At 47.9% G+C, this 23,642-nt stretch overlaps 2 protein-coding genes across 18 annotated transcripts; both read right to left on the bottom strand.

The window, feature by feature from the left end:
• Nucleotides 1-827: 827 nt before the first annotated feature.
• On the bottom strand, nt 828-7,799 carry LAT2 (linker for activation of T cells family member 2). Of its 16 annotated transcripts, none has more exons than XR_014936398.1 (13): nt 7,412-7,595; nt 5,942-6,047; nt 5,660-5,699; nt 4,760-4,803; nt 4,115-4,254; nt 3,816-3,859; nt 3,361-3,399; nt 2,990-3,020; nt 2,729-2,784; nt 2,508-2,567; nt 2,330-2,392; nt 1,942-2,029; nt 828-1,553 (listed from the first exon to the last, which is right to left on the bottom strand). XR_014936398.1 is itself a non-coding variant. In XM_015880557.2 (13 exons), the coding sequence occupies exons 1-12, from the start codon at nt 7,457-7,459 to the stop codon at nt 1,944-1,946; spliced, it is 666 nt and encodes a 221-aa protein (XP_015736043.2). In that variant the 5' UTR covers nt 7,460-7,799; the 3' UTR covers nt 828-1,553; nt 1,942-1,943. The 16 variants fall into 16 exon arrangements, 6 of the variants coding, with proteins under 6 accessions (XP_015736043.2, XP_015736045.2, XP_015736044.2 ...); XM_015880557.2 differs by having other exon boundaries at nt 4,115-4,163; nt 7,412-7,799; XM_015880559.3 differs by lacking the exon at nt 7,412-7,595 and adding an exon at nt 7,609-7,746 and having other exon boundaries at nt 4,115-4,163.
• A 5,242-nt stretch (nt 7,800-13,041) lies between these two features.
• On the bottom strand, nt 13,042-23,076 carry EIF4H (eukaryotic translation initiation factor 4H). 2 transcript variants are annotated; one of them, XM_015880555.3, is made up of 7 exons: nt 22,978-23,076; nt 18,766-18,947; nt 17,832-17,896; nt 17,637-17,733; nt 16,965-17,030; nt 15,050-15,199; nt 13,042-14,934 (listed from the first exon to the last, which is right to left on the bottom strand). In XM_015880555.3, exons 1-7 carry the CDS (start codon nt 23,034-23,036, stop codon nt 14,798-14,800), a joined length of 756 nt encoding a protein of 251 aa, XP_015736041.1. In that variant the 5' UTR covers nt 23,037-23,076; the 3' UTR covers nt 13,042-14,797. The 2 variants fall into 2 exon arrangements, with proteins under 2 accessions (XP_015736041.1, XP_015736042.1); XM_015880556.3 differs by lacking the exon at nt 16,965-17,030.
• Nucleotides 23,077-23,642: the final 566 nt, after the last annotated feature.

Raw genomic sequence — 23,642 nt, 5'->3', positions numbered from 1 at the left:
TTCGTGTACCCAAGGGAGATGTCAGCGCCCTTTGAATGGCCGTCAGGCAGCACAACGATCTGACAGCTCTGGTTGAGCACCAGAAATACTTACAGACCTGAAAATGAGTTCTGAAAGGACAGTCAATGAGTGAACGTGCATGTGCTCACCCACTGCGAAGGGAAAGTTCACGTTTCAGAACAAGGCTGTAAAAACACGGATGAAGTTTTCCCTCAGCAGTGCCTGGATATCATCCAGCTCAATGAGATCATTGGCTGAAAAGCACTTCAGGAGCTTTACAACACTAAGGAAGGATTTGCTGCTCTGGAGATGGGAAGGAGGGCAATTTGCTCGGACTCTCACTAAGGCAAGGGAACGTGCTCCAAATCCAGCTACTGCTCTGCCTGCTTATGCTCTGCAGCTTTCAGATACTGGCAACGAAGGAACCTCATTGATGGGAAATGTAATTGCTCTAATCTGCTTAGCAAAGGGGAGCAGTAAATCTTGTGCTTTAATCTTTTAGCTGCACCTATCAGGTAGAACACCCCGGGAGGTCTTGGGATCTACCACTGCACACCAAGAATCTCTTAACTGCTGCAATCATATCCTGAGCATTCAATGTCTCCTTCTGGTTCTGAGATGGAGCATGGCTGGGTGCAGCATCACGGCACATCACTGACAGCACAGCTCACCCTGTTCTTCCAGCAGATCCTGAATAATCCATGGTCCGCAATGATGGGTGAAAAGTGAGAGCGAGTCACTTCTATACATGCTCCCAAGTCAGCCTGTCTAACTAGATGACAGAAACAACATGCACCTTACAGCAATCCACAACAGGAAAACCTGCATTTTTCTTTGGGGGCTTTTCAATTTTAATAAATAAATGTAAAGGTCTGGCACCATTGTAGCACGAGATCCCAAAGAGACCAGGGATACATTACAGGACTGATGTTCCAACTCTCAAACAACGCTGCAGTTTTTAAGGCTGACGGTGGATCGAACCTTATCAGTCGTTGCAGTCTTTGTATCGTTATAAAGCTGATATGGAAACACAAGGAGGGCTGCCACAGACACTGTGAATTACAAGCTGCAGATGAGGGCTTAATCCTCTTTAGTCCTTAGCTTTTGTAACGGTCTGGTGTCTCATTGAGCTCCAGAGAAGTGCTGCTGCTGTAGAAGCAACCTCTGCCTTGCCAGCTCCTCTCCTGTAGGAAACAGCTTCTGGAGGAGAGTGTAGGAACTCAATCAAAACCTAATCCCTGCCTTTGAACGCTGCCGTGCATGAGTCAGCCTGACAAATTAAGTAGTTGGCTGCGCTGCTGCTCGGCAATTTAAAGAATCATTTCATGCTTGGCAGGAGACAGCACTGCACAGAGCAGCCGTGCTCCCTGCAGCAGGGAGGCTGGGAATGGAGACAGGAGCAGGGCCTGTGGGTGCTGCTGAGTGCATCGGACAGGCTGTGCTGCTGGGCACAGCTCTTCTTCCAGTCGCATGGTTGCTGCTGGATGTCAGGGCTTCAAGCAGAGCATCTCTTCCTTGCAGTGACACCTGTCCCATGTGATCCCGGGCATAATCTGGGGAAATGAGCAAAACCATGAGGGGAGGGAGAGTCCATCTCCCAGCCAGGCTCTGGTTGGAGCAGAGCGACCAGCATTGGTCAGCATGCAGAGACATCACAGATGTATGTATGAGCACAGCGTGAAGTCTTCCTGCAGCTCTCTGTGAGCACTTTATCTGCCTGCAGGAGCTCAGTATCAGCAAAGCAAAGCGTGCAGCAGAAGCAGGGATCCAGGGATCCCCTGCTGAGCTCTGCCTCTGTGCTGCCAGCCAGAGGCTTTGGGGCTCTGCCTGCAGTGCACAGACTGAAGTTGATCTGAATAAGTTCTGGGCTACTGCAAGTTCCCCAAGGAGAAAATACAATTCTTGCCCTCAATAAGCGTGTCAAACATTTACTCCCATTACCTTCACTTGGACAGCGGGACGGCATCTATCGTTGGGCCTGCGTTAACGTAGTCTGGCTCTTCATCCTGGCTCTCTGCATACAGACTGGCTGTCAGGGATGGAAAGCAGCCATCAGCAATGGGGATGATCTTAAAACACTCCCACCATACACACTGTGTGCTTTGCCCCAGCAAATTCACAGATATTTCACCAGCAAAGAGCTGGGCTCTAAAGAGTGCCCAGGTGGGAGAGCAGCCATCGCCACAGCAACATCCAACACAGGGACCTGCACATTGTAGTGCTGTGGATAATGTGGTTAATAAATAGTGGTGATGCCCACATGGCCCTGAGCACAGTGCAGCACAGCAGCACCTGCCCACCCCACCAGGAGCAGCTGCTGAGGACGAACCTTTTGCTTGTTGCACCTTCCAGACTCCTATTGCTTCGCTGTTCTCGTAGTCTTCTGCATCATCTACAAGTAAGAAGAGTTTGGATGGGACGATGCTGAGCAGAAAATAAGGTAAAAATGGGCCTTTGAGCTAAACCTCAATAGGGCTCAGTACAAAACATGACAGAACCACACTTACCCAGCTCAGAGCTGCAAGGATCCCTGATGACAACGTTCTGGTAGGAATGTGAGTCCTCATCTTTGGCAGAGAGAGGAAAAGGGAACAAGGGAAGTGTGAGTGACCCAGGGGAGCCTCAAACCCTGCAGGGCTCTGTGCTTTTGGCAGCTGCCTGCAGGAGGCTGTCTGCCCTTTGCATGCTGTGCTGGCTCCTGGAGAAGGGAGAGCACTGAAGACCTTACCCTTGGGTGGGGAGAAGAACCTGTTGTGGCTGTAGTAACCCAGCGGGACAGGCTCTCTGTGGAAGGAAAGCTGTGCTCACCCTCTGCAGCCCAGATACACACTGCCCTGGGGAGAGCAGCAGGCTGGGACAGCAGCTGTATGGCCTCCAGACCCCATAAAGCATCACCCACAGCGGTGATAAGGGCCTGCAGTGCCACAGCCCTGTGTGGGGTGACACAGGAGCTGTCAAAGGAGATGGAAAGCTCATGGACAGCACTTACACGTAGGCATCATCCCCATGCAGGCTGTCCTCTGCAAATATAAATGGATTCCCATTAGCACACCACAGTGCAGCACCAACAAGAAGCAGCCAAATTCTCCTGAGCACAGGCACAGTGATCAGCCCAGCTGGCAGCAAGCCCCAGAGCCACTGAGGCAGCACTAAGCAGGGCTGGGAGCATGGAGCAGACCAGGACAGACCCTGCAGAACAGCAGGGAGATTGGGAACCATCCCCTGTTTTGAGAAGCAGAGCGCAGCTCCATGCAGCAATAGCTCTCACTGGGTTGGTGGCAGCTCCAGGAGGGAGCGAGGGGCTGCTGCTTCATCACGGGGCCATTGAGAGCTGCCCAAAGCTGCTCACAGGGCACGTACCTGTCAGGAAGTTCTGGTAGCGGGGCTCAGTGCTGCTCTCTGGGACAAAGCACAGGGATGTTAGAGGGCTACAAGGGCTGGGGGACACCCAGCACCCGCAGCACAGAGATGGGGAATGGCTGGGGCGGGCTGCAGGTTGTCCACCCCTATTGCTTTAAGTCAGCCTGGTGAGCTGCAGCAAAGCAGCCTGCATGGAATGCTCGGATCCCAGCAGCTGCCCCTGTGCAGCCCAACACAAGCCCCATATACATGACTGCCAACAACCTCTGCACCACCCAACTTGTTTGCAGCACAGCTCAGGGTGCTGACACTGAGCCGCTGTTTTTCCCCCCAACCAAATGGGAGCTCCCAGCTGCGGAAACTGGAAGAGTTGCAACACCAGCATGTTTTGCAAGTGGATTTTGTCTCATCACTGCACACAGATTTGCAGCCGATCTGCGGGTGCTGATGCTCACCAAAGCCAACGTGACAGGAGGTGCTGAGCTCCTCAGGGGCTTTCCTGAAAGAAAGAGCTCCCTTTGTAGAGCTGGGACTTGCAGTCATAGAGGGCTGAAGCCACAGCTCTGACCAAGCAACAGGAAAAGCTCTGCTTGGGAAACGCATTGAGCAATGGGAGTGGATGAGTTTGGGGTGGGGATGGCTGTGCAGTAGTGATCAGTGCAGGGTGTTCTTTGAGCGTGGTGATGGGGGATTTCTCAGGTTAGGCAAAGCAGGTGCTTCTACAGCCAGGATGTGCCTGGTGCTTTATATCTACCTTGCCAAGTTTTTGGGTTCCTTGATCCGTTCTGGCCTTCGGGTCACAGCTGGCAGCAAGAACAAAAGGAGATGGCAGTGAGCACGGAGCATCCAGCACTGTGGGCTCCCCAGCATTGCAAAACAGCTTCCAGACTATTCCTCAAATGCAAACCGGGGCCAAAACAGGAAACGAGCAGTGAGAAACACACTGTGTGCGTGTCAGACGGAACCACAATCCCAGTTGCTGCCTTATTTCCTATTCTCCCCCCACATTCACTCAGCCCGGCAGACTTTGGCTCAGCACCACTCACAAGGTGCATTGCTGGGTTACAAGTTTGGCTCAGCTGAAGCAAAGACATTTTGGGGCAGGGTAGGGAGCAGCATCAATGGCTGGGGATGGTGATATTTGCTGCAGACCCCAACAGCACACACTGGCCAGGGCAGAAATCAAAAGGTCAGCATGCAGCAAGCAGGAAGCAGAGAGAGGTGATGGCGGATGAGTCACTGCGCTCACCCACAGCCCCAGCTCCCACAGCATGAGCAGAACCCTTCCAGAGCCCACAGTGACTCTCCCATGGTGTTGCTTTAATGACTTATTGTCCAAGGAAGGGGGGATTTTGGTGGGAGCACCCCAGAGCTGCCCTCCCTGCAGGGCTCTACTCACCAGAGCAGGACCGGATCACTTCAAACCGCTGTGGATGTTCCAGCCTGGAAGAAACAAGAGGCATCACATCAGCTGAATTTGGGGCATATAACGTGGAAACCAGAGTGAAGGCTGCAGATGGACTCAAAGACCCTGGGGATGCTCCTCCTCACAGCCTCCCTTTGAGCCTCCTCCTGGTTTCCATGGCTGAGGGATGGGCTCAGGGTGACAAACCCTGCCCTGACACTTCATGCACCAAAACATCACATCCACATGGGACTAAATGGGTGCTCTGCCATGGGGAGGCCTCATGTGCTTCCCATGGCACTGCGAGCCCAGTGCTGGGCAGCCTCACCTCCTTCATAGCACACTTGCTCCTTGATCAAGGGTTAAGAACACTCTGTTGTTGCTATTCATAATATCATTTAAGCTGTGGTTTGTCTGTTAGCGAAGGAAATCAGGGGGCGTGTGTGTGCATGGTGGTATTTCCTTCACTGCTCATGCTGTAGTTGCAGGACTCTGCTGTGCTGCCCCACCAGCACCGGGCAGTGCTTTGCTCATGGAGCACATGGGACCGGGCAGTGATTTACCCTCACTGCTTTTCCATAGGGTTACTGACTCACGGGCCTCGTGGTCACTGTTTCATTTGGGATTATTCCTTGTGATGGTGGTTCCCCTTTACCAGGATGCATCACCTCGCACACTGCCAGCAGCAGGGCTGGGGTACAGGTGTATATTTATGAATGCATTCTGTGTATATCCCATAATATAGATACATAATAATGGCACATTTATGCATGCTATTATTTGACATCACATCTGTCCTGGCTGGATGATGTGCAGCTCACGCACCAGGTCCAGCTCTGACTTCTGTCTCCCAAATAGATTTTAGGGCAAAGCACAACAACAAAAGGAACTTACTGACTGCTCTGGTTGCCGTCCTTCTTTCCTCGCTTTGCAGCTGAAAGAAAAGGAGCAAACAAAAGCTTATACTCAGTCTCGATCTCCCCTCTTTTAACCTGAAACTATTTCCCCTCATTAAATCCCAACAACCCCTGCTAAAGATTCTGTCCCCTCCTTTCTTACAGCCCTTTAGATACCAAAAGGCCGCTCTCAGCCCTCCCTGGAGTCTTCTCCTCTACCCAGGAGGAAAGCAGCCACCCTCTACAACCGAGGGTCCCTATGCCCATGGCAGAGCCTTACCGTAGAGCTGGCACCTGACGCAGGCGCTCACAGCCACCCCGAGCAGCATCAGAGCAGCAGCCGCCCACAGCAGCTCCGGCTGTGCCATGGCCCAGCCACATCCAGCCTGGAACACAGCAATAAGAAACGCTGTCAGTTCTACCCAGAACCAGCCCTGCCCTCCCTTCCGTGCTGTACAGCCACAGCCACGCAGCCCATTATCACACAGACCCCAGCCCAAGCAGTGGGAGGTTCGTGGTCCCACACCAGCACGGATGGCACATTGCTGTGCTGCTGCAGCTCCAGTAAAAGCAGTTTTTTGGGGGGTGTTTTGGTTTTAAAACCAAAACTTTGTTAACTTTTTGGCCTGCAATTTGCAACAAAATGAGGCTCGTTCAGGTTGACTGGGTGACTCATTGCCATGGGACTCTATAAAGAGAAGAGTTTATTTAAAAGCCTGCTGTATAGAATATAGCACCCAGACTATATCGGAACAGATGCAATATTCCGCCTGGCTCAGCGTGGCTCTAAGAAAAGAAACACGACTTTCTGCCTGCCTCCATAGCGCAGATTTCCACGGAACCAGCTCAGAAATGGAAATCTCCCACCAAAGGGAGCTCCTGTGGTTGGGAGATACATAATTGTACATACAGCAGTGACAGTGCTGAGCCTTCAGACAAGCTCTGTGCACAGCTCCGCAGGCCCCATTTAATACCAGATTTGACGCCGGTGTAAATGATCTCAGGAAAGCTGCTGTGGTTATAGATACAGTCTGCTTTGGTGCAGCTACTCATGCAGAACTTGCTTCGTTTTATACCAAAAGACACAGCTCAGTAGAACATGGGACAAGAGGGACAATTGGAATCGATACATGAACCCCCAGAGATGCTCTTCCCCACTGGGGGGAGATGCCAGAATAGGAACTGAGGGTATAAACAACTTGTGTGTGGGTAGGTGCTCCTGTGTCACAAGTAACCTCATCTACTCCAAAGCTCCAATGAACTCCAACAAACATGAGCCAATATTGCACCACATTATCCCATAATTACCCCAATTCTGCTGCCCACATTGCCTTGAACAACAGGAGAAAACAAGTGCAAAGACACAGCTCTTCTTTCTCAGTAAGACTCTGAGCACATGCAGTAAAGTAAGAAGCTCACACGTTCATAAGATGCCATTAAGCCCCAAAGCAGACAGAAAACCCAATGGGGGCAGTGGAATTCAACAACTGGGCTTTGGAATGGGAAGCACAGCGGTCCCACAAGCAGGAGCCAAAAGTGGGGGCAGCTCAGCAAGAAGGACCCCAAAACACACTCAGTTTCTGAGAAGAAAATGCAGAAAGAGCGTAATTAAAAGAACCAAGCGGTGCTGCCACGTGGAGATGGGGTCAGGAGATACAGAACATGGTGCTGTAGGACAGGCAAAGCAGAACAGAGAGACTCATCTTTGGTTCCAGGGGGCTCTCAGTGCTGCTATTGGTAACTCACGTACCTTGGAGCTCAGCAGATGATGGTTGTGAGCAGCAGCAGAGAGCAGCATCCAGCACGGAGCAATTCAGAGTTTGCAGGGATGACTTCGAACCCTCATCAAAGCAGCCACTGAGATCCAGCCTGGGATCTGTGAGCTCACCACCACCAGAGGGGAAAACCTGCCTGTCCCCACACAGCTCCCAGCCCAGCCCACCTTACCCGCAGCCTCAGCCGGCCGTCCCCTTCTGTCCCATCTCCTCGTGTGGGTGCTGCTGGAGACGGCTCCTCCGGGGATCGTTGCCAGCTGCTGGTTTCCTGCCCCCATCTGAATCATTAAACCCAACATCCGCCGGTCAGCTCGCATGAGCTCACCACCTCCCACAGAAGCAGAAGCAGTTTGTTTTTATCGGCTGCAGGCAGAGGAAGAGGCAACAGCCACGCTCAGCTCTGCAGCCCTCAATGGCCACGTTGGGCTGATACCCCCCGAACATCCCATGGCAGCAATGAACCATCTTATCCAAACGCCTTGGGATCGTTGTGCTGGGTGCAGCAAGGAGACCACAGTGAGCAGCCAAGCTGAGTGAGGGCCAACCAAGGGCTGTTCACATCCAACAAACCCACCTGTATTGCTCCATCACGGCAGTGTGCAAACAGCTGGCACCATCCCATCACACTCCTAAAGAACACAAGCCAACCCCAAAGTGGAGCTTCTGATTGGTTATCTCCTTTTTATTTTATTTTTTTGCACTTGAAACTAATAATGAGGGCTTATGGATGAGATTCACAGATAACTGCACTGGTTCCAAACCCCATCTGAGCACAGGAGAGTAGGATGAACACACAGCAGCCCCGTTATTTATAGCCATCAGATTACAACAGCCAGCACAGCTCACATCCCACAACTGCAAACAGAGCAGTGCAGCTGCACCAGCCCCTCCACACACACAAATGATTCAGTACAGGGAAATGCTGCTGCACTGAGGTTGGCTGGGCACGATGCTGCAACCTGTGAGCTGCATCCAGCTCGTTCCTACCCCAATGGTGACTCTTCTATCATGAGAATGATAAAATAATCATCTGTCTTGTAAATCATCTGTAGCTGCATCTCTGGGTTGGGAAACTTCGTTATCAGTCGTTCAGAGGAAACCTTGCCCTGTTGTGATAACTGGCTGCTGCACGAGTCTATGCAGCGACATTTGTGCTTCGCTCTGATTCACAACAGAGGTGCAAAAAAAACCTGCATGTGTCACCCAGGAGAAACCCAGGCCTGGGGAGCAACCACAGAACCAGCACTGAGCAGACAGCAGGACAGCAAGGCCCAGCCCTGGATCATTTATTTGGCTTACGGCCGTGCAATGGATGCAATGGGAACAGCCCTGCCAGTGCAGCTGCCACACAACTGGCATTTCCAGCAGAGCCCTCCGCTATGAGGCAGCTTACGAGGTGTTTGCAAGCAGCTTTTTCCTCTGTTTGAGCACAAGCTGACAACAAGCATAAAAAACCCCACTGCTTATAGCAGAAACATTGCTCTGAACGTGCTGGAGGCGATTACAGTTCCTCCTTTTCACACCAGGAGCTTTATTAGGAACAGTCAGTTTACCCACTTACCACCCCCTGACCTGTCCCTCCGCTTCAGAGATGACTCTGCCTCAGTGTGGACATCCCCAACTGCTGTGGGCTGCAGCACAGGCCTGTGTTAAGCATGGATTGTGCCTTGGAACCATTGCTCAGCTGCAGCAGAGCAGATGGAAGCTGCCCGTGCCCAAAGGGCAGCACAAAGGACAGGAGAACAACTATTCAAAGCGGCAGCATCATCCCAGCCTCATTACAGCAGCCCTGGGCAGAGGGACGCCCTCTGAAGACATCAGTCCTATTGCAGTGCTGCTCTCCTGCTTATTTCTATGTCCTTCCTGCCCTAACACAGTCAGCTTCCATCCCCTTTGCCCACTGCAATGAATGGCATGAAATGCCACTCTACAGCTCCGTCTTTCTCTATCCTTGTCCAAAGCTCCTCCTGTGAGCAAACACTAACACTCACCTTCAGTCCGCTTCACCAACTCAGCCAAACCCTCTTCTTTCTTCTCCTTTTTCATACGTAACCAACCAGCTGTAGAAAGACCTCGGGCCCCAGAGTGGCTGCGGGAAGGCAGTTTTTAGCCTCCCCAACTTACCACCTTAATGCCCTCGGGGCGGCCGCCAGCAGCTCTGATGGAGGTGGGCTCTGATCACAGACAAGCCGCCTCTGCTTGAGCTCATGACTAAGAGTGAATGGGGAAATGATTAGAAACCAGAGCAGGATCCAAACCCCACCATTCTGCAGCAATAACCCCCACCATTCTGCAAACCTTGAGCAAAGTTCAACCAGCCCTTTGCCAACATTTTGTGAGCAAAAAGCTGCCAACACGGTGAAGGATCAGCACTGAAACGCAATCCACCTCTCAGGAGGAAGCTCTGGGACCAGAACCTCGTTTTAACCACGAGGTTCAGCCCCATTTTCATGGCAGCTTTTAATGAACGTCACAACTCGGAGGTTTTCTGCCCCGTTAAAGCAGTGTGAGAGCATTTTGTGAAGGACAAGAAGCAGCTTTTCCTCTAAGCTGCAATGAAAGGAGCGTTTCCTTCTGCTAAAGGGGAAGTGTCGCCTCCTGCCATGCCCCAGCTGCAGATCCGACCTCAGCACTTGAAACTGAAAGCAGCTCCGTGACAGCCACAGATACGAGCTGCTACAAGGGAGCTCACAGCTCCGAGCCGGACTAAAACCTGCCCAAGAGACTTGCAAAGCCAAACCCTGCATCAATCCTAACCCTGCATCAACCCTAACCCTGCATCAACCCTGCGGTGCATTAAAGCTTCATCCCGTTCTTACCCTTCTCAGTTCATCCACAGAGACACAAAAATCAGTCTTCTATTGGCACACAAATCCTAGAAGGTTTGAATGCTTTTATTGGAGTTTGGTACAGCGATACAAAGTTGACAGGTTGGTTACAGTACAGGTTTTGCAGGGGGTTCATCATAGAGGTACTCGGTGATTTTTTGGTTTGTTCAAAAGGAAGAGGCGGATTTTGGGGAGCACGGTGACAGAACAGAACGACGTCATGGTGGGAAGGAAATCCCTGCCACGATAACACAGACCTGGCTGAAACCTACAGGGCAACAAGGTGCAACCAGCAACGTTCCCAGCAATGACACCAACCCTGGGGTGCTGCAGAGCTTTACACAGCAGAGTGTGGATTAAGCAGCGTTTCTGTGAGGTCCTTAAAGCCCTCGGACACATTTTGCTGCAAAGGGGACAGAAATGAGGGAAGCTGAAGTTGCAATCAGCCTGCAAAGGGAGCAGGCAAAGTCACAGTCATTCAGCAATAGGAAAAGCTATGGAACAGGAAACCCTAAAATGCTTTTGATGGAGTAACCCAACAGTTACAGTAACACGAGGAACGTGACCTAACACCTAAGAACAGTGACACTAAATGCATTCCATAACACTGCATGTGCGGCCACAGCCTGATCTCCATTCCCTGTGTCCATCTCAGCTTTGCACAGCAGACACCAGCAGGGCTCCTGCACAGCCCCATAGAGCTGAAAAGCTGCAAGCTGGACACGTGGAGCTTCAATAGCTCACAGCTGGCCCAGAACATCATCAGGATATTGCTATTACTGATGTGCACCAAGCTTGGGGGTCACATCAGGATCAAACCACTTCAGAAAGCAAAGTTGATGAATATGATCAAACTACAGCAATGCTCCCAGCAGGCGATGTGCTAAAGGTGGTATTGAAACCGTAACAGAACGCACAGGGCAGGTTGTAAAAATATCAGCACTACTCAAATAGAGCCCAGGACTGTGAGGGCTGGGCTGAAACTCAACCACAGCCAGCTGCAGTGCACACAACACAACTGCAGGGTCAGCACAGCTCCTCAGTCACAGCAGCATATCCAGCACCTCAATGACACTACACACATCAGTCAGCCCTGAGGGCACAGCTCCACCACCAGCCCATCATCTGAACAGCTCAATGTCCCCACTCATCTGCTCAGCCACCAAACAGCACTCATGACCACAAGGCAGCACCCACCGCGGTGCTGTTAACTCAGCAGGTGGTGGTTTAGCACTCGGGACCACCCCATGTACAGAGCTGTGCTTATTTACTGCTGGTGGTTGACAGTACAGCCCTGCAGCACATCAGATACACACCACAGCAACCTCCTCAACCTGCAGCCAAACAGGAGGAATGCAAAGCCCTCAGTTCACAAACAGCAGAGCTGTTCAATTCCATTTCAGTATCAAAACTACCTACTGCATTTCTGACTGCAGTTCTCCTTAAGTTCAAGCTGGGAAAAGAAACCAACAACTCTACTACAAATTACTTGGTGAGAATATGAACAGCCACAAAGTGAATTACCCATCTGCTACTAGTGCAGTAACCTCCTGCTCCAGGCTTTGCCATCCAGGTTAAGCCTCGAGGTGAAATGAAGCACTACAGCTCGAGCTGCGTTTTGCTGCTGGGAGTCGTCTTGTTTCCTCTTATAAACCCAATCATAAGGAAATTAAATAGCTCTTTCAACTGCTGACATAAGGTGCAACAACCCAAAGGAAACCAGGCAATGCCAATTTATGTATCTGAACTATTAAAAGGAGACTATTTGGGGATCAGGCTGCTTTCACTAGTAGGAAACTCTTAAGTGAAAGGTTGGTGGGTAGAGAAAATCGAATGAGATGAGCTTTTTTCCTTCCCTCACAAACCAGTGTCGCTTCTACAAACACAACCATGCACAGTAATGAAATTATTGCCACTATAATCATGTTTGAAAGACCAACTACAAGCAAGCCTTATGGAAGCAGCTGAAGGACGCCATCTCCAGCCATTAGCCCTTCTGCATCTGAGAGCAGCCACGTGGGACAGCCAGTAAGTCACTCCTGAGAGGGATCCAACGCTCACACTGTCACGATGGCACGTTTGAGGATACAGAGCTGACCCAATAGCTGGAAGACAAACACTTCCCATCATTTCATACTATGGAAAGCAGTAAAACCAGTAGGAACGAAGGCCAAAGCTCATTTCTTCAATTAAGAACTAAACACATGGCTTTTAACTTACCCTGCAGTATGCATCTACTTGAAAACACAGGGCAACAACAACAATAACAGTTACAACCAGCAGGAAACAGATCGATATTGGGAGAAACCAGACAGGAAAACAGCAAGCTGATCTATTTATTTTGCCTTACCAAACACACCACATTAGAATGCACGACTCCAACTCAAAGCACACACGTTCTGCCCTTCACCAGACAGGGCACTGTTTTCAGAGAGCAGCAGAATTCAGCTGTTAGGAAACGTTACCAGGAGCTTCAGGAAGTAAAAGCTTCAATACTTCCAAATCCTGCCCTGCAGCCTTTGCAATAGAACTTAAAGCCACAGAACAAACCTGGACTTGCTTCCTCTCCTACATGATTTTTACTTCACTGCCTCCTACAGTCCAGATCCACCTAGTACTACAGTTTAGTACTTGCCTAGATTATATTTCTCCCCTTCTTCTTTCCAACCCCCCCTTATTTAAGTATCCGCTACTTCCAAATCAATACAGCGTTAAAGAACTTTGGAGGGGGAGATGGACACAAGCTACAGCAGACTCAAATAAAGACCAGTGTTAAATATTACTTAATGTTTTCTTTTATTTAAAAGATCATTCACAAAATACCATATCCATAAACTTACTTTGTTATGAAGCAGAATGTGTTAAGTGTCTGGAATTCTTGTCTTTTTTCTTTTTTTTTTTTTTTTGTTCTTTTTTTTTTTTTCTTTTTAAACATTTAAAAGTCAACTGTCTTGACTAGAGGTGAATTTTATATGGGTATTTGTTCTTAAAATCTTTTCCACGTTGGAGATGTAAATAGGTCAATTACTGGTTTGGAATACAACCACACAAATGCATGTCTGTCTTAAATTATTAGTGTTAGACAAATGGTTCTTATCTCAGAAGCAGATTAAGTGACAGGCAGAAGGAAGGAAAGAGTCGTTCTGTGAGTTGCTGGGACTCTGACATTACAAAAGTAACTTTAGAGAAGGAATTCACCACCAGCAGCGGTTGCTGGCAGTGAAGCAGCCATGCTTCCAAGAACTTTGGTGTGCTGGTTGTTTTAGCTGGAAGCTGTCAGCACTAATATTAGGGGCTCACGTTTCTCATGCATTGGATGTATCCACACTTCAGTGTTAGAGAACCAGATTCTGTTTTCAAACATCACGTGCTCTCTCTCCCTTTAGTTCCAGCTTCCCCCTCCCACCTCCCACACCGAACACCCAAGAATTGCAAGAAACACTTCAAGTTCAGAGAGATGCAGCAATTAGAGATGCTTTCCACCCAAACTTCTACATGAAGAGAATCTATAGAGTAACTATTTCTAATCCGCCCATTTTAATGGTACTGTGAAAGCAGAGGTCTTAAAACTGTACACCACTGGGCAAAGAAATACAGGGGGGGTAATGGCAATTACATACCGCATGGCAAAGTATATACTCCTGAAATAAAAAAAGTCAGTTTTACCTGTAGAAACTTCATTTAAAAATTTTTTACCAAACATGTAAAACCCAAAGAAAAGTAAGAAGAGCCAGTGAGCAGCTGTGCTCCAGCAGGCACAGTTTTGCAGCACTAACCTCGAGCTCAGGAGCGTAGTATCATACCATTCTGAGTCTACAAAAGTCTATCAGCAGCACTCTGCTGGCAGGTGCTTTATCCATACTGATTCCACCTATTTGCCAGGCTTCTCAGCCAACTTTATTTGCAGCTATCGATACTTCCAGGTAACCTGTGAGAAAAGGGCAGCTACCTCCTTAGTTTTATAAGGGGCTCCGCTCTACACAACTACTCATCAATTATCCTAAATGGTATTTCACCACATGGTTAGAACTGTAAATTATTCTGTTCAACTCATCTGGACTCTCCAGTTTTCCTCTTCAGAGCCACAGCAATACAGAACAAGACATGCAGGTCAGAAGAGGAGCACTGAGGAAGTAAAAGGAAACAATATGGAGTCGTAACTAAGTCTAACCTGTGCTTCTAAAGCAAAAGAAACCCAGAAAGGAGGAAGTGAAGCAGCACCTTTGTCCATAGACCTCCACACTCGTGGAAGCAGCCACACTGCCTTATCTACTGGCAACTGTGCTGCTTGGAAGGAAACAGAAGAGGAAACTCAGCACAAAGCAGGCACTAGATACAGCAAAGCCAAGAACATACTAAAAACCACTTGTTAACAGCTGACATGCATTCACAAGCTCTGTGTTTTCGGTTTCAAAGAGGACAAATGCCAGATGGCAGGAATGGTAAACTGCAGGGTTGACATTCCAGCAGAGCTAGTCACTCTGTACTGTCTTGCGTTTTCTCCCGCCTCCCCATTCCCTCTCAACACCAAACTCAGTCGTGCTCCTTTACTACTTCCTCTCGGGGCTTGGCTCCACCAAAGATAGCAGAATTTGGGTTGGCTACTTGATTGAGGGGAGTACCGACTGTTCGAGGTTTGAGCTGAAGTCGGGGCCGCTGCGCTCTTTCCTCTGGAAAAAAGAACAGTAAAGTTTAAGATTTGTCTGTCGAGGGCAGCAGCTTTAATCTGATAAAGAAAAATCACAGTCATTCTTAAAGGAAAGGCTGCGTTACAGATGAGTTTACCTTCTGTTGGCTCCCTGAAGTCCATGGAAGATCCACGAAGGGGAGGCCCATCTCGGAAACGACCACTTCCCATTAAGGCACCCGGTGGTCGTCGATCTCCAGGGCGAGTTCCTCTACCCCGGCCTCCCAAGAAATCATCATCTTTGAATCCTGAAGAAGGAAAATGATGAACTTAAAGCTCACACTTCACAGTACTCATAACCTAGATTTTTATTTGGATGACTGGAAAGCCTTGCAAGTCACGGTTGCCAGTCCGAGATGATGCACTGAGAGCCTTTGTCTGTAGACAGATTGCTTCAGATTTCTAACATGTTCTGGAAGAGTCACAAGATTCCATACGAAACCATACTGTGCCACGTTCAGAACCTGATTTATTCACCTAGAGGCTCAGTCTTTGAGGAAGGGTCATCAAGCACTGTTAAAGTACAATGCCTCAACCTTAACTTCAGACTTAACACTATAAGGTGAATTCGGAGACAACACTAGAAATACCCTGAGTACTGCTGCAGTCACAAGATCACACTGCTCACAACCTTAGCATGAAACCTGCAGAAACAGAACAAATGGGAAAAGAAGCAGGGAGTAATAAAACTCCATAGCTTTCCACTTATACAACTAGCAGGCTAGACTTCCAATATGAAACTGACAACATTCCTTCAGTCTGTGCATCAAAACCCACCCAAAACTGCCAGTCACTGACTAGACTTCCATTTCCTACCAGTGCATATCTGGGCAGATTCCTGTTCCTCCATCTGCATTCAATGGGAGGAAGATATTTCAATCTAGTAACATATTGAAGTGGACTTGAATCGCTTTTCAGAAGCTGCTTGTTGTGTTCCCATCTGAATGTTTCTGCTCCTACTCAGCATATGGCAGAATTGCAGGACAATCCTCTGCTTCAGTGCCAAACAGCATTTTTAAAGACTTGATCCAGTGCAATGGAACCTGAGAAAAACTTCTGTAGCAACTAAGACTTAAATGCTAAACTTCTGGCACAAAAAAAATCACTTGTCCAGATGAAACATATCTGTATTTGAAGAAGCTGCCAAAAAAGCTATAAGGCTATGGAGGCTGTGACACGAGAATGCTAAGCTACAAAGGCAGGTTAAGCACAGCACTGTAGCAAGCTTATTCTCTCCAGCATCATGCTTCAGTTCCATGCTAATGGCAATGGTGTGCTTTGTCACCACTCCTTCTGCTTTGTCCATTCCACTCAGGCAGAGACCAGACATTGCAACATTGCACTTGCCAACATCTCCCCATCAGAAAATAGGCCAAACCCACAATTTCAGAGGACAAAAGCACAGCTGTTAATGCCACCTTGGATACCTATAATTAAAAACTAACTGGAAGTCAAAAAACAAACAGTGGCACTATCACTACCTTCTAACTCAGCTCTAACTTCAGTCATTTGCTGCAACTTGCACTACTGTAACAGACCTAACCTTCAGGAACTGCTCGCAGATGTACTTTGGAACTCTAACACACCTTTGTAGACATCAGTATTTCAGGAATACACAACTGACGTTACATTTTAACAGCTTAAAGCCTCCACATTTGAGAGAATACAGCACCAATAGCAGTTTTTCCACATGACCCATCCATTTCTGGTATTATTAAATAAACGTACTTGGGTTCATGCCTAAGAAATGCAGTGCTTAAAACCTTGACACCACCACCAACATTCAAAGAAGTAACTTAAATCATTTCATAACAACTAAAAATGTAAGACCACTTCCTTTGTTACAATGCGATTCAAGTTTCCCCTTTAAGAATCCCACTGTAGCCATAGCACATCCAGAGCTGGCACACAGTAGATTGAGTCAAAACAGAAACGGGGACAAATGTAGCTGACATGGAAGTGAGAACATTTCAGTGCCTTTTAGGCTGCCTATATAAGTGTTAATACTGATACCAGAACCGAAGTCATCTCTGGAATCCCATCCACCTCCTCTGGTTTCTCGGGAACCTCCTCCCATTCCTAGGAAAAAAGCCACAATTGTGTTCAGATCTAAAGCTGTGGGAAAGACTGATCAATGGGACACCAAACCTAAGTCCAGTCCTTCAATCTCCAGTGCCATGCTGCTGGAAACGCTTCATTTCAGTACTGCCAAGTTCCATTGGAAAGGAACAAAAGATTAGTTTATATTAACCAAAAATACCTCATCAGGAAAGCTTCTCTAATACACATTGCATGAAAAACTTCAGTGAATTCAGTTTTATCAACAGCAAAGCCTGCTCTTACAGGAGACATTGCTTACTCACTGTCTTATATCATAAAAAAACCAGTAGCAGATCAGACTCTTGGACTTATGATTGCTCTCTGCCAGACACCGTCCATTGCTAAGGGTATTGGTCTCACTTCCTGGGTTAGGAGTGACAACACGTTCAGCTCTTGGACACAAAGCACATCTACTGCAGGCATTTCAGGAGCGGCAGCAGCTACATTTAAGACGACACATACAAATCTTCCTTCCTGTATACTCTTCATGTTGATCTGTGTGCCTTGCATGCATTAGCTCACACCGAAAGTCATAATTACAATAGCTATATTGAAAAAGCAGATATCTAGGAAAATAGAAGTCACCTCTGTCATCAGGTCCGCCTTTTCTGAAACCAAAGCCACCTTTATCCTGTTTTCTGCCTTCTGCTATGTCCACTCGGAGTGATCGGTCACCCAAAAGCTGTTAAATATAAAGAGGAGAATCTCTTTCTGGTGGGCTGCCAAGGAGTGCAAGACTTGTGCTCAACTATTTCACAAATTAATTGGAAATATACTTACTGCACCATCATATGTAAGAGCTTCCTTGAGTGACTCCACTTCATCAAACTCTACATAACAAAATCCTGTAAAAAAAAAAAAACAACCTTGTAAGTCAATACCAGCATCTTAAAGGGCATTTATAAGAAGCTTCTCTTCCCGTATGTGTCCCTTCTCCTTCAGCTATGAGTTAGGATAAGCACAAGATGCACACAACTCCAATCAACCATCATTAAAGATGAACTCATTTATAATTTATACCTATGGTTATTAACAGCTGGGACAGCTCCTGCAGCAGAACTCTGCACAGGTACTACACAAGTAGGAGCATGATGGTTTCCTACCCTTTACATTCTCATGACAGGTTATATTTGATTTACGACTTACACTAAGTATTTAGCTGAATATTGACATTTGTTATTAGCATCTTTCAACAAGAAACTGAGGTACCTGCTGGCTGGGAGCCTGCTTTTGTCACATCACTTAGTGAATGAATTCACTATGCTTCTTCTGAGACTCCTTGCATTAAACCTTCATCCCTTAACAGAGTGACTTAGAAATGCACTCCCTTTCCAGAAGCTACTTCCAATGGAAATATGATTCACTTTAACGCAACCACGTGAATGGCTTACCTAACTGCCCTTCATATCTTATAAAAAGGCAAAGCAATGGGAATTTTCTAAAGAAAGATTATACACACACACAAAACTTAAGATGTTCAGTCTGAGGTGAGTCAGACACTTCAGTTTTATTATAAAATACACAAAAAACAAACAAGGCTTGAGAGTCTTTCATGGTGGGGAAAATATTGACTTATTTGATGGTGAAAGACCTCATGTAAGTCAGTGTGGCAGAACAAGCAAGTGTCAAACTAATGTTACAGTGGAGCCGGAAATTAGTCGTTGAAATGATAATTTTCTCCTCCCAGTAAACAAACTAAATCCTGAACACTCACCTTTAAATTTGTCTGTTTCCTTGTCTCTGACTAGTCGTACGCTCCTTACGCTGAGATCCTTGAAGATGGCATCTATGTCTCCTTGAACAGTGTTGAAGGGTAGATTTCCCACATAGGCTGTGAAAGGGGGCTCTGTTGGCAGCTCTTTCTGTTTGCGTGGACCAAGGCCACCACCACGAGACCTGGTGAAAAAGCACAGCCCATTTCTGAACAGGACTCCCAGCACAGCCAATAGAGCAGTACGATGCTGACTGACCTTCTGGGAGTGGATTTTCTCACCAGCTTCTGTTAGAGGCCCTTGATCTGTACCCATCACCTCCACAACAGTCTTGCTAACAGCTTTACAACACTACCTGACCAGTACTCCAATGGGAAAAGATGGAGTGAGGACTGAACCTCTTCCCTGTATCACAAGCCATTAAGATTGTAGCAACATGGAGCTATCCACACTGCTTCCTACTCTAAGAAAAAAAACCACACCACTCACTAGATCTTAAGAATAACTTATAGCAGTAAAGAAATTGTTGCATGGCACAGCCACATCCTGAAGCTTACATGGAAACAAGCCATTGAATTAAACGTGCATCATCAATTCCACGATAGTTTAAACATCTTTTGACCCCAAAAAGTCACTGCAGGAATCAGCTGTCAGATATCTAAAGGGAACCTGATCTGGAACACATACTGAACAGCTCGGCTGAACAAGACATTCTAAAGGCAGAACAAAACAATTTAAGTGGTGCTCGGATGTTTCCTTCTTCCTTTGTGGTTCACAAATAAGGCAGAAGAAAACAAAGTTGCCTTTTCATACCCTTTCTCAGCCTCAGTTAAATCCATAGCACCAGCTGCTGAGGAACTAGACAAGTGCCAGCTAAATTCTTCACTGTATTCATATAAAACATCTGTGTTAATCTCCCATACAGCCTAAGCATCTAAAGATAACTTTGATCTCAATTACAGAGAGCAAAGGCCCTTAATTTGCAGCTCCTAAATTTCTTGACTACATGATGCCCCAGTCGACACAGCAACACCATCTGCATTGCCGAAGCAGACTGAGTTATCTGAGATGGCTAACTTTGACTCTGTCCATGCTCTCCCTTTTAATAAATCCACTTGTAGTGGATTTTGTTCATGCCTGCTCCCTTTCCAAGTCAGTCACTGTGCATTTAAAAGGACACTGGAACTGAAGGACACTGAAGGAGTGTATTAAAGCAGGATTTGCTTGGATGACAAGGACTAATTAGACTTCTGCAGAGGGTCAAATATTATTCTGGCCAGATGCATACAGCCAAAAATCCAGAGGGCAAGCAATGTATTTATCCACCTTTTAAAAATCCTTCTCCAATCCAGAATAAATATTTTATTGCAAATGAATGACATCATGTTGAAATCTTGGATGAGATTCCTTAACTCTTGCAAGGTAAGCCTGTCCTTGGTGCCTATTGCAGGAGCTGTCACCAGCAAATCAGCACGTTGCTCAAGAATCAAAGCTTCTATATCCACGTGCTATGAATGTACAGCAAAACTAACTGCAGCCACATGAGCAAGCTTTAAGAAAGAACTCAAGAACACAGAGCTGCTCTAAGGACCTCAGAAACACGCAGAAGTTGCACATCTTTATCCTTTATTTTCATTGATGACTTTACAGCTATTAAAATGCCATACATTTAATTTACAGCCCAAAGTCTCGACCTTTTATTAAATCCTACCACCACATCAAAACTGCTTTGGTCAATTTTACAAAGCAGCTTTCTACCCCTTTGTCTCTCACCATGTTTATTGGGCTGTCAATCACACAGCTCAGCAAACTAATACATCTGGACGTACACCCTAAAGATGAATTCTCAGCCCTATCAACAAGGTGATCTCACCAGCTGGAAGGCAATGCACCAACACAGGAAGGAGAGCACGAGCCAGGGCTCCAACTACAGCTACCTCCACTTAGAAAGTGGAATTAACATGCAATGGATGGAAGGTCTCAGTTATGAAATAATGATATATCTGGTATTCTAGGCTATTTGAAGAACATAAGAAGTCATAAACAGGGTTTCAAACAGCATCCTATAAGCTCTGCGTACAGCCCTTACTATTTTTGCAATACCAGAAGAAACTATTCCTACATGTTGCTGCATTTCTCCAACAATGAAAATAAATAAGGCTGAATCCAGTAACCAGATAAGACTGCAACCATGTGCTGAGTTTGTAACAAAATACAACAGTACGTCGACTATAACTAAAATCACCCCTGAACTCGGTGACCTGGGTCACAACAAAATGCTCATGTCTGCATTTCCCACTCAGTGCAACTCTTGCTGAGACACAATGAGGTAATAATTACATCACCTACACAGGAGAATTGGGTATATTTACAGTAAACCTGCAAAGGCAGGAAGAAGGATCCCTATAATCAGGTTATTTTTTGGTGGACTGAGCCAGATGGCCAAACTGAATGGAAGGAGCAGCCCAGCTGTGATTCTGCAGCCCTACAGCAACAAGCAGGAGGCAGAAAGGATTCCTTAACCAGAACCTTCAAGAGTAACAGCCACGTTTTCACTATGCTACACATTATCAGACCTCACACTTAGCAGAGGGAGCTATTACAATCTAGTCTACTGAATCGGGTGCTACTAACTTACCAGGGACACCTGCAGAGGTACCTACTAATTAGTTCAATGCATCCAAGTCTTGCCCGAGAGCAAGTTCAAGTGCTCACTTCAAGAAATCTGAATATGAAAGGGACATTTTAATTTCAGCTTTATTACTTCATGCTACACGCCTACAGTGACAAGGGCAGATTCTACAGCAACACCTGAATTAGTTACGAGTGTCAAGTGCCACTTCGGGCTGTCATCGTTGTCAAAGCAGATTTCTAAGCAGCTGTATCATCTGTTTGCTCTGGGATGTCTCCCTTTAGAGGAAGGAAAACCACATGCAGAAAAACTAATTCAGAAAGTTTAAGTGCTAAAGACAAAAACTTGCTCCTGTTCCAATCTCAGCAACACTCCCTGCAACCTGAACAGCCAAAGAGATTAAACCCATTAATTCCTTTAAGCACAGAGGATGAGAACACTGTTGTTTAGAAACACCTCTAGAATGACAACTATAAAAACATCATACTCATTAAAACTTGCTTGCAAAGAGTTTATTTCCCAGCTTTATGCCCATTGTTTTAACTTAGAGCAGACTACCTTGCACTGCACCAACCTTTAAGAAGTTTACCTGAATTTGGTTGGACTAAGATGTTCTTCTAGATCTTTTCCAGCCTCGATAATTCTGTGAATTCCCTAACGTCATTTAAGGCAAACTTTGAAATTGCTATTGCTTTTGTAGCCCAATTCCCTTTCCCCTAACATGAATAGCTTCCAGCGTGGATACAGAGATGATCTCTGTCCCTAAGGCTCCGTGATTTCGAGTCACCCCCTGGACTCTGGATAACGCCATCGGGCATCGCACCGCCGGTTCCAGAGGCTCCCACACTCCTCAAACCCTTCATTGGAGGAAGCTCCATCCTCCCATAGCGGCCCTGCAGTAACTCCTCACATCCCGCCTTGGCTGCGGCCCAACACCTCCCTAAATCCCCTCCCCACCCCCCCCACGTTCCCCGTCCCCTGTGATCGCAGCACCGCGCACCTCACCCCCCCACCCCTTCCCAGAGCTCCAAAGCAGCCAGACCTCAAACCTCGCGACACTCCTATGGGCCGCACGAAGGATCTGCCCCCAGCCGCCCCCCAAACCGAACTGGGCAACGAGAGGTGCCGCCGAGCTCTATGGAGGCACCATCCCCACCCCCACCCCCATCCCATCCCTTTCCCCTTCCCCATCCCAATCACTATCCCTATCCCAACCCTATCCCCCCATCCCCACCCCCATCCCTATCCCCATCCTTATCAGTACCCCTATCCCACCCCACCCCTATCCCCATCCCTATCCCTATCCCCATCCCATCCCAATCACAATCCCCATTCCCATTCCTCTCCCCACCCCCACCCCATCCCTATCCCTATCCCTATCCCCGTTCCTACCCCCATCCCTTCCCTTTCCCCTCTCGGCCGCCATTGCACAGTGCAGGGGCCATGCTAGGCCTGGCCAGGCCGCGCCCCCTCCCCCTAGGCCGAAGCAGGGTACAGATCTCCCTTCCTCCCTCCCTTCCCTATTCCCGCTGCGTTCCCCAGCTGCTCGTCCCCCTTCTCTCCCCCCCAGCCCCCCACTCACCCCCGGCCTCCGCCGAAGCTGCTGTAGGCCCGATCGTCGTAAGGATCGAAATCCGCCATGGCCACCTCAGCCTCCACCCCGTGCGAGCGTGACAGGACCACGCCCAGAGGACCCCGCGCCGCTTATATACGGCGGCGCGCGCTCCAGGGCTGCCCCTTACAAACGCCTGTCTAAAGCGCCGCGTTGAGGACGGGCTGCCCGTAACGCTGCCTGACTGCAAATCCCAGCGCCACCGTCACAGTGCGGCACCCAGCCTTTGTGCCGTGCGGTTCCGGGGCGTGAACAAAGCGAAGCGGTACAAAGCACGAGTCGAATTAGAAATAAACCAATTCGTTGTTTGAGCTGTTTGTTTGTTTGTCTGTACGTCGAATTGAAGAGTATTAGGAAAAGAAACTTAACGGGGATTAACGGCGAGGGAAGAGCACAGCGCCGAACTGTGCCTGTGTGGCGCAGTGGTTAAGGACGCCGCTTTGAGACACTGGAGACCCGGGTTCGAAACCAGGTTCGAATCCCCCCTGGGGTCGAAGTGATTGAAGTGCGGTTCTGTTACACATGAGGCTCGAACCCCGGAGGTTGGACTCTTTGATCTCTAAGGTCCCTTCCAACCCGATACTATGAGACGTTTGTGGGGGGCTCCGGGAGCCGCAATGAACCGGGATCCCATA

Source organism: Coturnix japonica, chromosome 22 (assembly GCF_054131305.1).
Source record: "Coturnix japonica strain WE chromosome 22, WE-NBRP24, whole genome shotgun sequence".
Lineage (NCBI taxonomy): Eukaryota > Metazoa > Chordata > Aves > Galliformes > Phasianidae > Coturnix > Coturnix japonica.
The sequence above is the reverse complement of the archived record's forward strand: the minus strand, read 5'-3'. Positions and strand labels throughout refer to the sequence as shown.

Bases quoted from the DNA above. Each gene is read 5' to 3' on its own strand.
- LAT2 (XM_015880557.2), bottom strand. From the start codon at position 7,459: ATGCTGCTCTCTGCTGCTGCTCACAACCATCATCTGCTGAGCTCCAAG. The intron at 3,400-3,815 runs GTGAGCATCAGC...GCTTTGTCCCAG, and splicing joins CTCCTGTCACGTTGGCTTTG to AGAGCAGCACTGAGCCCCGC. The intron at 2,568-2,728 runs GTAAGGTCTTCA...TCTCTGCCAAAG, and splicing joins GTTCTTCTCCCCACCCAAGG to ATGAGGACTCACATTCCTAC.
- EIF4H (XM_015880555.3), bottom strand. From the start codon at position 23,036: ATGGCGGATTTCGATCCTTACGACGATCGGGCCTACAGCAGCTTCGGC. The intron at 17,897-18,765 runs GTGAGTGTTCAG...TTTTTTTTACAG, and splicing joins GGAAACAGACAAATTTAAAG to GATTTTGTTATGTAGAGTTT. The intron at 14,935-15,049 runs GTAAACTCATCT...TCTTTTTTCCAG, and splicing joins CTTCAGGGAGCCAACAGAAG to AGGAAAGAGCGCAGCGGCCC.